The 12,487-nt window shown below is 47.0% G+C and overlaps 1 protein-coding gene across 10 annotated transcripts in view; it reads left to right on the top strand.

Moving 5' to 3' along the window:
- The window catches only part of LOC121670956 (multiple epidermal growth factor-like domains protein 6), a 192,580-nt gene that overhangs the window by 134,000 nt on the left and 46,093 nt on the right, over positions 1–12,487 (top strand). For 9 of the 10 annotated variants that reach the window (XR_006018348.1, XR_006018347.1, XM_042041961.1 and 6 more), the window contains 6 exons: positions 1,258–1,380; positions 3,922–4,059; positions 6,431–6,553; positions 7,417–7,539; positions 8,489–8,641; positions 10,934–11,065. Coding sequence is in view for 8 of the 10 variants with exons in the window: in XM_042041961.1 (XP_041897895.1) it covers positions 1,258–1,380; positions 3,922–4,059; positions 6,431–6,553; positions 7,417–7,539; positions 8,489–8,641; positions 10,934–11,065 (792 nt within the window). In the remaining 2 variants the exon portion in view is untranslated. The remainder of the gene's footprint in view (positions 1–1,257; positions 1,381–3,921; positions 4,060–6,430; positions 6,554–7,416; positions 7,540–8,488; positions 8,642–10,933; positions 11,066–12,487) is intronic. The other variant, XM_042041965.1, reaches the window with a different exon arrangement.

The raw sequence follows: 12,487 nt of genomic DNA, 5'->3' as shown, positions 1-12,487 counted from the left end.
GCATTGGCCAGCACAGTGTACTAGCAAACTGACAATTAGAGAAAAAGGAGAAATAACCCGTTTTATTCTAAGCAGCAGCTGCTCACATGGCTGCCTCAGAGAAGCTGTCATTTGTCCTGAAATTTTCATGAGCCAATGTGTGGTGTTTGCACTGCCTGGGGCCGCTCTTTGCAAGGAGCCTGATTGCATCCGTCAAGCTCCTTGTGCTCAAGTGCATGGGCACAAGCACAGCACTGGGCACAGCACATGTGGAGGGACAAAACTGCTAGAAAGTGGTTTTCTGGGATAAAAAGTGAGGAACTGCACATCAGATTGTTCCCTGCCGTGTGCAAGACACTGACCCGGGTTCGGTGCAGTAAATAGTCTGTATTTTGCCAGAAAAATGTCAGAAGGAACAGGAGATGGATCAGGGGTTTGCCATGTGCGATACCAGTCTTTGCACAGAGGTTGGTGTTTTGTGCAGCTGTATTTAGTGTAAGTTTTTGTGGTTCGGGGGTTTTTTTTTAACTAATTACTCCTTAAAAGTACTTTTATGTTCCGCTGAGGTTTTTATGAAGATTAATACCTTTGGAGGCATTTAACTCCAAAATACAGTCTAGCAAGTGTGAAGCTGAGGAGCAGCCTGCGTGACAGGGACCGGGGGAAGAGCAGCCTTCCTCCTTAGGGCTCTGCACCTTTTCCTTTCCTCACAGTGGGGTGAAGCTGCTCTGGTTGCAGCAGGTGCCTCCCCACTGTGCTGCTGCAGAAGCAGCTGCAGAATTCAGGGATGATCTGTCTCCATCGTCCCTGCTGAAACCCAGCCACCACTTAATCCAGATCATTTGACATTCAGAAAATAATCAGCTATTTCCTGCTCCGTTAATTTAACTATAATGGCATGGAGGACGTGGTGATAATTTCAGAGTTTTAGAAGTTAGGGCTTTTTTCTGAGTTCTTCACATGAGGTCTTCCTTTGCCATCACTCTTTTTACAGGAATAATAAATAAGTTGCTTTGGCCGATTCTGCAAATACAATGTGTGACACTGTAAATGTTCACACTGAGAAATTGAAGGTCAATGGTGCTTAGAAAAAAAGATTGTTCTGGAGAATAATGTGAGTGTAACATTCCTGGGTTCATCGGGTGCTGTCCTTTGTAGACTGACATCAGGATAATCCTTTCAGCAGATATTTGGAAACGCAGCCATGTCCACATAGAGCAGCATTGTTTTTTATTTCAGTATCCAGCTGAGTGCCTTTGCCTTTCTCTCTGCTTGCAGACGTTGATGAGTGTGCAGAAGGCAGGGCCAGGTGTGCCCATCGCTGTGTGAACACCCCGGGCTCCTTCAGCTGTGCCTGCAGCCCCGGCTTCGAGCTGGGGGCGGACGGGCGGCAGTGCTACCGTAAGTGACACCTGCACTTCAGCCTCTTCTGTCTGCACCCTGCTCTGCTTCCCTTCCCATTCAGTGGGGTTAGCATTCCCAGCAAAATAAATGCATGCAGAAGCTCAAGCGTAATACTGTTTCCTTTCTCTGCTGCTGCTGCTGGGTTTGCAGGGTGACATGTTCCTAAGCCTGTGTTCACAGACCTCTAATTACTGCCTTTCAAAGAGCAAATAGTCCTGTTGGTTTGTCATCAGAGTCTGGTGAATTCTGCTGCAGAGCTACCAGAATGCTGCTGTTCTATGAAATGTATTCATTCCTGCCCTCCTCCTCGTCCTCCCAGCTTTCTTACAGATACGATGCAAGAGAAAACCAACATGATGTTCTGCTCTGGTCTTTACCTGTCTGGGTTTGCTTATGCTTCTCCTGAGATTATTGACACTATTAAGAGGATGCTTTTTAAAAAAAGGCAACAAAAAAGAGGGATGGGGGATGAAAAAATAGTTGAACAACTAAAATTCCCCAAACTAAAGCGAGTCCTGCTGTCTTTCCTCACATACTTACCTCTTGCCAGCGGGGTTTCTTAATCAACTCAGCTTTTCTGGAGAGAGGGACTGAATCCCAGTGCTGTTAGCTGATAGGTGATCCCTGGCCTGCCCTTGAGGGTAAATGTAGATTAATAAAGGAGGTGATGTGGAAGAGTTGGGGTTATTATGGACCTAACATAAGCTCCCTGGAATGCAGACAAAAGCATGGCCTGTTTTAGCAAAGAGGTGGGCAAAGATCATTCAATCTAATAATACTGTGCAAGAGCTTTCAGCAGAGCTTCCTTAGGAAAATATGCTGCATGCCAGAGAGTGAGTGCTTTATTTAAGAATGTGTGTGTAAGAAATAGTTATTAAGAATGAAATCCAGTTTCACAGCATTAACATACATTAAAAACAAAACCCAATTATGTGAGAGACATCCTGGAGAGTTATTTCATAGGTGATGGGGAGCTGTGAGTGGTACAATGGCAGAGGAAATGTGATTAATGTATAGATATGAAATGTTCTGTCAGAGGCATAAAAAAGGGGTTTAGACCATTTAGATTTCATTGTGCTTTTCTGATAATATTTTTTCTGGCTGTTCAGCAGATCTCAGGGGATGGTGATTCTCTGTGCCTCATGTACAATATTGCAGAGCAAACAATAAAAATAAAAACATTCTGCATATATTTATGATCAGGATTATCCCAGTGTTTGAGCAATTTACAATCTTTGTTTATTCTTTCATTTCCCCAGTGGCTGGGGAAGAGCTGGTATTTCAGTTTTACTGATGAAGAACTGAGACAAAGTAAATGATGAAGATCATGTTTAAAGTCAGATTTGGCATTTAATCGCTGGGTTTACTAAATCCCGGCTTAACACACTGGACTGGAGACACGATTTCTTCTCCCTGGTGCAAATAATCACACTATGCATGAGATGTAGCCCTCAATATTTATTCTCTTAATTTATACCCTCTTCCAGCTGGAATTACATTTCTTGTTGGCAAGCAGGTTGCTCCCTGGGAGCACAGAGAGGGGTAGGACCAGAGCCCACCAACACAGATGTGTCTGGGGAAATTCTGTGCCAGATCTGATGGCCGCCACTCTGAGCTGGGGTGTTTCTGGAAGTACAGAGGATACTTTAGGAAGGGTTTCTCAGTTCTCCTACATAGTGGGAGAAATTATTTCCTCTCTAAATAGCTCTGTAACAAGACAAGCTGGCTAATCCTTCATGAGAAACTTTTTAACTGACCCTGTGGGTTCTTTTCATCCTGGAGAAATCATCTGAGGAAGTAGCTGGGCGGGAATGAGGTGGCCAGGTGTTCCCTTTTCTGTAGGAGGGTTCCCACTGGAAATGGCCAGAATGTTGTGAGGGCTGTCCGGTGCAGCCACACGAAGAGGGCATGGAAGTCTGTCAGGGCAAAGGGGGCTGGCAGTGGCCCTGTACCACCCTGTCTTAGCTGTAGGGGACAAAGTCTCAGCAGAGGAGCTGCTATGTCCCCTGGAAGGGACATCCAAGAGCCAAAACCTGGAGATCGTTTTGCATTGTGGTTGGGTGTCCATTTTGCCAGCAGGACTCTGCTCAGGAAGTTTCAATGCCTTTGTGTTTGGGGGATGTTTCAGAATCCAACTCTTTGCCATTCCCATGCAAAACTCAAAGCTGCTCTTTGGGAAGCGTATCAGGTTGGGTTGAGGGGCACCACCTGGGCTCCTCAGATGGTTCTGTTCCTCCTTTGGGGCAAGCACTGTGTCCAAACAAAGCATAAACCTGAGGAAACCTGTGAAGGCTCCTGTAGCAGGTGGCTGCTGGAACACTGAGCCAGCTTCACATGGCTGAATTTGAGAGCATCCATTGTTCTGACACAAACACCTGGAGCTCAGTGACTCCACAGCCTGCTCTTCTGGGGAGGGGGTGTGAGCTGACCGTAGTCACTGCTACAGCACTCATGGCTGCTGGTTTACAGCAAGCTGTTCCTCCAGTGACTCCCCCTGGGCTTGCTTTTTAACATCCTTTTGATTTATTTCTCTGCAAGGCATCGAAATGGAAATTGTCGACAGCTGCCGGGATGGGAACGGCGGCTGCTCCCACCACTGCGAGCACACGGCAGCGGGGCCGCGCTGCTCCTGCGACCACGGCCACCGCCTCGGCGGGGACGGCAAAACCTGCGCAGGTAACCCGTGCTGGGAGCAGGGAGCAGGTGTGGACGGGCCCAGGGAGCCTGCAGGAGCTGTCGCTCAGGGAAACGCCTCCCCATGCCTTCCCTCCTTCTGCAGGTGTTAGTGAACGGGTCCTCTGGCTGCTCCAGCCTGCCTGGCTCTGCGGGCTCACTGGGATGAGTCACTAACGAGGGGAGGGAGTGGAAATGACACTGGTGCATCACCTGTTACCATGGCCATGTCTCAGCGTGGGCAGCCCAGAGGCATCACAGCACATTGTTTCCCTTCCCTCCTCAGCCATGGCTGGGAGGAGGTTGGCTGTGGCTGGGAGCAGTGGCACACCTGCTCTGAAGCGCTTCATGCACAAACTCCGCTTTGTGTCACAGAGGCTGCTGTGTTTCCATCAGATTTGCTCAGGCATGAGGTTACACTTCTGCCTGTGAGAAGTCTCACTTGGGAGGTGAAAGCAACAGAGTTAGATTTGGGTTTGTTTTGAGAGAAGAGCTTAAAAAGTCATTCATGTTTTAAGCAATTCTGCTATGAAATTTGTGTGTGTTTGTTTTGTTTTGTTTATGGCTTTTGCCATGCAGACTGTATCTCATTCTGCTTTGGGCTTGCTGTCAGTATGCCATTATGATTTTTAAGAATAGCCAGGAAGAGAGGGGGGATGGAAAAAGGAACAGGCACCACAAAGCAGTGTACTGAGATATGAGATGATGAGAAGAGGTAGAGAGTGGGAGCATTGATGAGTGAGAGGCAAAATGAGTCTTGCAAGGAAAAAAGGCCAAGTACAAGGAGAGAGGAGGAGGAGGGGAGCACTGAGGGCTGCAAGGGCGGGTGATGATGGAAATTAAAAAGCAAAGCAAAAAAAGTTTGGGAGGCAGATTTGGAGCCAGAGCCTCAGGGGTGGGTGGGTTACACAGTCTTGTCTGTACAGCTGACAGGAGGCAAAGCAGCCTCCTGCCCACATCCCAGCTCAGTGACCAGAATTCTGCTGGGGATTTCAGAGGGAAGCAGATACTCCAGAGACAGCAAAGGAAGGGGGAGAACACAGGGGAAGTCTGAGGACATGAAAAGTTGCTCCTAATAGCAAAAACCTCCTTTTTGTTGGGAAAGGAGAGAACACTGACGAAGGCTGAGGACATGAAAAGTCGCTCCTAACAGCAAAAATCTCCTTTTTGTTGGATGCAGATTTTACATTCCTACAGAAATAAGGGGCTGTTGCTGGAACCCAGAGCGAGGCATTGCCTGATGTACTGCAGAGGAGCTCAGCTTGTGACATTTCTGGAAAACACTGCCTTCAAATAACCTGCATTAATCATTTTCACACTGACCTCTTCACCTCAATTGATTAATTACATTTTCTTTCTCCTGTCCGTGTTTCCTCATAAAGTTGGTGCTCCTTCCAAGGTTAATTGAGACACTGACCTTTCCCATCTGCAGCTGCTCAGCCGGGCCACGTTCAGAAGCATTTTGCAGACTCAGCATTGACAAGGTGGCCCTTGGATGGCCACTGACCTGCTCAGCAGCCTGACAGCAGCCAGGAGCCTGCAGTGCACAGATAACAGCTCAACTCTCCTATCTAATCACCAGAACAGTGGTGTCAATACCAATTTCTGAATGGACACAGAGCAGGAGGAGGCAATGGGAAATCAGTTACCAAAAACTACAGTTGAACCTTCCAGGCTGCTGCTGTCCAGCAAATGCCTGGTTGGATCAGAGCATTGTTAGTTTGCATTCAATAAGATTGAGTATAAAGAAATCTCAGTGGTCAAATGTAGGTTACTGTTAAACAGAACATTTTTTGAGGGCTGGTGGGTCCTTGCTGTTGTCTCTTTTCATAGAACCATATAATATCCTGAGTTGGAAGGGACACACAAGGATCATTCAGTCCAGCTCCTGTCCCTGCACAGACACCCCAACAATCCCACCCTGGGCGTCCCTAAGGGTGTTGTCCAAACCCTCCTGGAGCTCTGGCAGCCTCGGGGCCGTGCCCATTCCCTGGGGAGCCTGGGCAGTGCCCCAGCACCCTCTGGGGAAAAAACCTTTTCTGATATCCAACCTAAACCTACCCTGAAACAGCTCCAGCCGTTCCTCAGGTCCTGTCCCTGGTCACCAGCGAGACCAGCTGGTGTTTTGTAAATCCCCTCATGGCAGCTCAGGCTTGTGGAGGAGATGCCTCTCCCGGGACATGGAGGGTCCTGGTTGCTATGGGAGAAGGCAGAAGGCAGCTGCTGTCAGGATTCAGGATTCAGACAGTGTTGATGTGGTTGAAGGAAGAGGAAGGTGTAAAGTGGTGAGTGCTGCAGCACAGTAGTTCTGAGCAGAGCTGTGGCAGCAGCTCAGGGTGTCTCAAGGGCTGAATGTGCTGCCCTTTCCTTGCAGAGGTGGACGAGTGTGAGACTGGAGAGTCCTGCTGCTCCCAGTTCTGCATCAACTACGCGGGGGGCTACGAGTGCGCCTGCAAGGCGGGGTTCCAGCTCAGCGCCGACGGCTGCTCCTGCGACGGTGAGTGCGGAGCCAGGGAATGGGCTGGGCTGCAAGGGACCGTAGAGGTCATCTCATTCCACCCCCTGCCACGGGCAGGGACACCTTCCACTATCCCAGGTTACTCCAAGCCCCATCCAACATGGCCTGGAACACTTCTAGGGATGGGGCAGCCACAGCTTCTCTGGGCAGCCGGGGTGTCATCACCCTCACAGGGACAAGTTCTCTCCTAATATCCAATCTAAACCCTCTTCCTTTTAGTTTAAAGCCATTCCCACTTGTCCTGCATCATTCCATGCCCTTGTCAAAAGTCTTTTGGTATCAGTGGCTCAGTCTAATCACAGCCCAGGGTAGAAGAAATGCTGTCAAAACCTTTTGCAGGGCTTTGTGGGCACTGCCCTAATGAGAGTCACTGACCCTTTGTCAGCTTTGCTGATAAGGTTTTGCAAATGTGTAATTTCCACTTTGTGAGGCTGGAATACAGGAGTAACCCAGCAGCCAGAGTGGGGAAGTGGGGATGTGGAGATGAGCCAGCAGAGAGAAAGTTTCCCTCCTCTCTCCATGGACACTGTATATTGATGTGTGTTAAACACTCCTTCTACAAAAGAAGAGCCCTCAAAATAACTGAAGGATCAACTGGGCTTAACAGCTTCAAGCATCTGTTTTCACTCGAGACAAAAACATCAGTGAAGTAATCTACTCCCTGTTGCCCTGAAATGTTTTCATACCTCCAATACCAGAGAGAAATGGAGAGCCCCAAAACACATAAGAAAAATTGTGTTCTCTTATGTATAGAATAATTTGCCAGATGCAGCTGGGCACAGCGTGGGCTCTCCAAGCAGAAGTACTTGCTCCTAATCACCATTTATATCTGGATTTTCTAGATGTGGATGAATGTCGTCTGGATAATGGCAACTGTGACCATTTCTGTGTGAATTCCCTGGGCTCGTACGAGTGTGCCTGTAAGGAGGGTTACAGGCTTGGGGATAACAGATGGGCCTGCGTGGGTGAGTTATTAATACAATTTGAGGGCCATTAAGCATTTCCCACTGATTTAAAAAGTGGTTTTGGAGCTGGGATCTTCACAGATCCTGGGATTTTGGGAGCCCAACTTGAGCTATGTCTGAACGTGGCCAGGGTAGAGCTACGTGCAGTGCGTGGATCCAAGTTCATCCTCCAGTAATGGGTTTTGCCACAGATTAATGGCAGATGAACACTTAAATCCCCTGGACATGTTTGAAAACCTAAAGCTCCTGATTTAGAAATAAATACTCTTTTGACACTTTTCTTGCACTATTTGGTGAAGTTTAACATCCTGGGGGGAAAAAAAAAAAGGTAGCCAGATTCTGCTTTGATCAACCATGGCAAGTTTTCCATTAGTCAGTGACGTTATTCTGGATTTCTGCCAGTGTAACCAGTCCAGAGTTTAGCAGAGCAACTCAGTTTTATAACCCAAGTTTAGCACCTGCTAAACCTTAAGCCAGAGTTTGATATTCTAACCAACACCAAAAAGAAAGCCAGCTGACTTCCCATCAGTTTAAGGCTCAAATTTTAATGTTTCTGAAAATAAATTGCACAGCCAGCCTCACTTTCTATTTGTCATCTCCAAAACGAGCAAGAGTAATGACCTTCATTAACTAAAAATAATCTCAAACTTCAAGTGAGGAAAATGAATCTCCTCGTTTAATTTTGATTCTCCAGGAGCAGAGTTTTTTTCCAGGAAAAGGAAAGATGGGGAGTTTTCCCCTCTTTTCTCTTTTATTTTTTTTGCCTGTTTTTTTTTTGGATAGCAGAAAGTCTGTAAGTACAGATGAGAAAATGCCTGGGCTGGGACTGCCGGCCAGAGGTGTGACTGGAAAACCTGATGGCATCGTAATAGCAACAGGGGGTGTAAATGAGAGGCAGGTGCCGTGGAGGCAGCTGGGGTGCTGATGGGCTGTGTTTGTGCTGCCCTAGGTGTGCAGGAGGTGGATGCAGAGGAGGCAGCGGGCTTTGCCGGCGCCCCCGGGCTGCACTTCCGAGGGCCCCCCCAGCTGCTCCGCTACGCGCTCGGGGCCCTGGCCCAGGATGGAGACCCCCGAGGAGAGCTCACCCTGGTGCACAGGGTCGGTGAGTGACCAGCAGGGCCCTGAGCCAGCACAGCAAGCTGGGGACATCGTCTCGGGGGGAGGATTTGGGGCTGGGCTGGCTGAGCATCAGCAGGAGGGATGAGCGTTAATCCTGCTTCCTGCCCTCTCCGTGCCAGCAGGGATGAGACATTACCATGTGCTCCATCCCAAATGGGACATGTTTGAGGAGCCAGGAGGCTGCCTGGATGCGTTGGGAGGGAGGCAGGGGAAAAGTAAGCAGCACAGCAAGCAGTGGCTGGGGGGCTGCTTGGAAAACAGCCCTAGGGGCAGCAGCCAGAGGGATCTCGTCATCCCAGGGGTGAGAGGACACCATGGGTTACTGTGATGCACTAAATCCCTTGGGAAATGCTCCCTTTCTCCTGGAGCTGGGAGTGTGTGTCCCTGTTTACAAACCCTTTTTTAACAACCAGAGGCTTTTGGTTTAAGATATTTGCATTTCATTTGTGTTAAAAACAATCCTCCAAAGATTCAGGTTTCCCTTGATGTTTTGGGTGTGTTCCCCAGGAAAAGCACCCAACCCATCCACATATTGCTCAGCTCAAGTGGTGGCAAACAGCACAGGAGCACCCACTGTCACAGGAGGGGGTGCAGAGCAGCTTTGCACCCACCTGGGCTTTGCATGATTCAGTCTTTGCCACCTGCAGGTTCACAACTTTAAAGAGCATTATGAGGTGAAACCCTGTGCTTGCTTTGGTGCTGAGTGCTGGTGGGCCACCAGGGAGGATTTCTTGTTTTTCCTATATATGTCCTGTGATTTTTGTATAAACTCTAATTACTCATCTGAGGACTGTGCCCTACAGGCAAAAATCGGGAGCTGGTCTTGACTTTAATAAAAAGATAACTTACTTTTATGAACAAAACTGTTAAGACCCTCCCAAATCACACAGCATCCAGCCGGACTCAACAACACCGATAACCAACTGGGAAACTGATAAATGAGATAACCACAGGCAAAATTATCAGGCCTAGAAACCACAATCAAATATTTATTGACCATTTTTTGCATGTTTTATTTATATTTAGCCACAGAAATTTGGGTGTTATCAGTCATAGCTGAGCAGCTGCACTTCTTCTAAGGTTCAAGCTTTGCAGCATGCAGTGGTTTGTAGGAAAAGGTGGTGGAGGAAAGGCACTTTAAATGGTTTAGTAAGTTCTTTTACCTCCCAAATAGTAATTTATTGCTTATACTTTCAGACATATTTTTGGGCTGCTGTCTGTATTATAAAAAAGCCTACTTTAATGGTAAGGTGGTGCAAGTAATTAAATATTTTCTATAGCTTGAATGACTTTTTAAGGTGAAAGCATGATGTTTTTAATGGTGATCTGTATTCTTCTCCTGAAGTATGAGTTTGTACCCTCTTCCAAGTAGGAGCACTAGGATTCTGAATGTCCCTGAAAGCTTGGGCATTTGTTCAGCTACAGAAAAAAGGGAACAGTTGGGTGCTCAGACCTAGAGGAAATCTTGCCTCACAGAGAAAATTGTTGGTGAAAAGAGACCAGCCTGTGACTTACTGTAGGCTGAAATAAATTGCCAGCTCACTTTCAGGTGCTGCTCAAAATCCCCTTCCAAAAAGCCTCCAGCCACAGCCATAAAGCCTCGAAGGCACAAAGCTGCATGGATGGAATCTTCAATGCCACTGAAGTATTTTATCAGACAGTCACATTTATTTTCCAAGCCTGTTTCAACAAAGAGAACATGAGGTTGCAAGGGATAAAAGGGGGGTGGGGAAGGAAAGGGGAAAAAATGCATTTTCATATCAGGTTTCCTATACAAAACTCTTCATATCCATGAAGAAATAAGGAAGTGATAGATGTGTATTTTGCTTTGTTTCCCTAGAATAACACTCAAATTAGGTGGTTGAAAATATCAGTGAACCCTGTTTAAATAGCACCACATCCACTTACTGCAATAAAACAACAGGGATAGCCTAGCAAGATGAGGAGTCCCAGTAAATGCTTCTAATTATATACAGCGTTATCAAGCATTAGCTGCAAATTTCCTTTTTCTGAAGGCAAAACACTTGCTTTTAAAAAGTAGCTTGAAGTGCTCTTCGCTGGAGAATTACAGCATTTAGGGGAGTAAATTCCAGCTGAACACCCAGCTTTCCTTTTCCTTAGAGTCAAAAATGCGAGGAGGGAGATTCAGGAATGCCCATTTCACTGTGCCTTTTGTGCTGACCCGGCGGGGTTTGCAGCCCAGCGATAGGTACGAGCTTGCAGGAGCGTTTTTGTCTGGCTGCTCACTCAGCCCTGTGTGGTTTTTTGCTGTCAGTGTGCCTGGGTGACACGTTTGGCCAGGACTGCAGCCTGAGGTGTGAGGATTGTCTGCACGGGGGCCACTGCAACAGCGAGCGCAGCGGCTGCGTCTGCCCGCCCGGCTGGGCTGGCATCACCTGCAACGAGAGTGAGTACAGGGGCTTGGAGGGGGAATGATCCTCCTGCAGGGTCTGTACAGCTGGGGAATGGGGGTAAGCTCTGGTACTTCTCATCTGTGAAGCTCCCCAAGGAGCACAGCTGTCTCACAGTCCGATCTATTGTGCTGGGACGCATTAAATAGGAACTGTAGGTGATGCCGTGGTTCATGGAGGGCCCGGCCCCCCGGTGCAGGTCAGGGCAGAACCATCCCCCCCTCCTAAATATTTCGTTGTTGTTCATTCCTGTTCACTCTGCTGCTAAAAGCTGCCAAAGTTTGCCGGCCATGCTTCATTCCACAGCTTGCCTCTGTGACTTTCAGAAGTCTGTCCCAGCAGTTGGTGTGACAGTCTGGGTGGACATGTATGCTGAACTTGAGTTTTCCCATTGTAGCATCCCACAACGCTGCCTTTTAAATTTTTGTTCTTACATTTTCCTTTTTTTTTTTACTTACCCTTTTTATTATTAGCATCACTTTCTTGGAACAGTTAATTTTTCGTATTTGAAATCATATTTTTCAGAATTCTATTGCCAAGTCAGTGCCCTTTATAATAGCTTTTCACTCTCCTTACTCCTGTTTCCTGGCAGAAGATCTTTCTGATTCAGAAGTATGTGTCAAAACCCATTGGAGAGAGAGTGGTGATTTCTTGATGTGCTGTTCTTCATCTGCAGTTTGGCAAAACTTGTCTGCTTCTTGTCTGAGACATCATACAGCACATTTCCTGTTTGAGATGGGTCCCTCCATTTCGTGGTGTGTGACATGATGGCCCATCATTCTCAGAAAGTCTTTGCTGTCACTGGTGAGACAAAGAGTCGATGAAAATTTATTACTTGACATCAGTAGACAGCACTCTTCAGGTTAATTGCCATCAAGATTGTTCAAGAGATGTCATCATGTGGACAGAAATGTAGAAAAATCAAGCAAGTGATTGAAACCAACAGTCTGCCCGTGGTTATTTTGGGAAACTGATGGTGGGTTTGGTTTGTAAACACTGGGAGCAGCTAAGAGAATAGGAAATGGGGAGGATTAAAATCATCATTTCCAGTCTGTCTGAGTTCAAGGTATCAAGTTAGGATATTCTTACTTCTATTCCTGTTGTGCTGGTGGTTCAGGATAGATTATAAAAATTTCAAGGCAGTATCCAAAGTCTTTGGTTCATTTCATAAATAACATTTCTGATGTATATTTGCAGTAGATATCCATGCACATAATCTAATGGAATTCACCTCTGGAATTTAAAGAACTTTAATAGGCCTGTGTTATTGAGCTAAACCTGCTGTCTGATGAAGACAGCATGGAAAGCGATAAATACAATACCTAATCTGTATGAATTAGTCATATGTGATAGCTTTCACTCTTTTCTCTTGCTTTTTTTAATACACAGCATAATTCATGGATTTAGGATAAGCAGGT

This window comes from Corvus kubaryi, unplaced genomic scaffold (assembly GCF_017639235.1).
Source record: "Corvus kubaryi isolate FWS band 111438036 unplaced genomic scaffold, C.kubaryi_AGA036_p1.0 37397, whole genome shotgun sequence".
Taxonomy (NCBI): Eukaryota; Metazoa; Chordata; class Aves; order Passeriformes; family Corvidae; genus Corvus; species Corvus kubaryi.
This window is presented reverse-complemented; position numbering and strand designations above follow the sequence as displayed.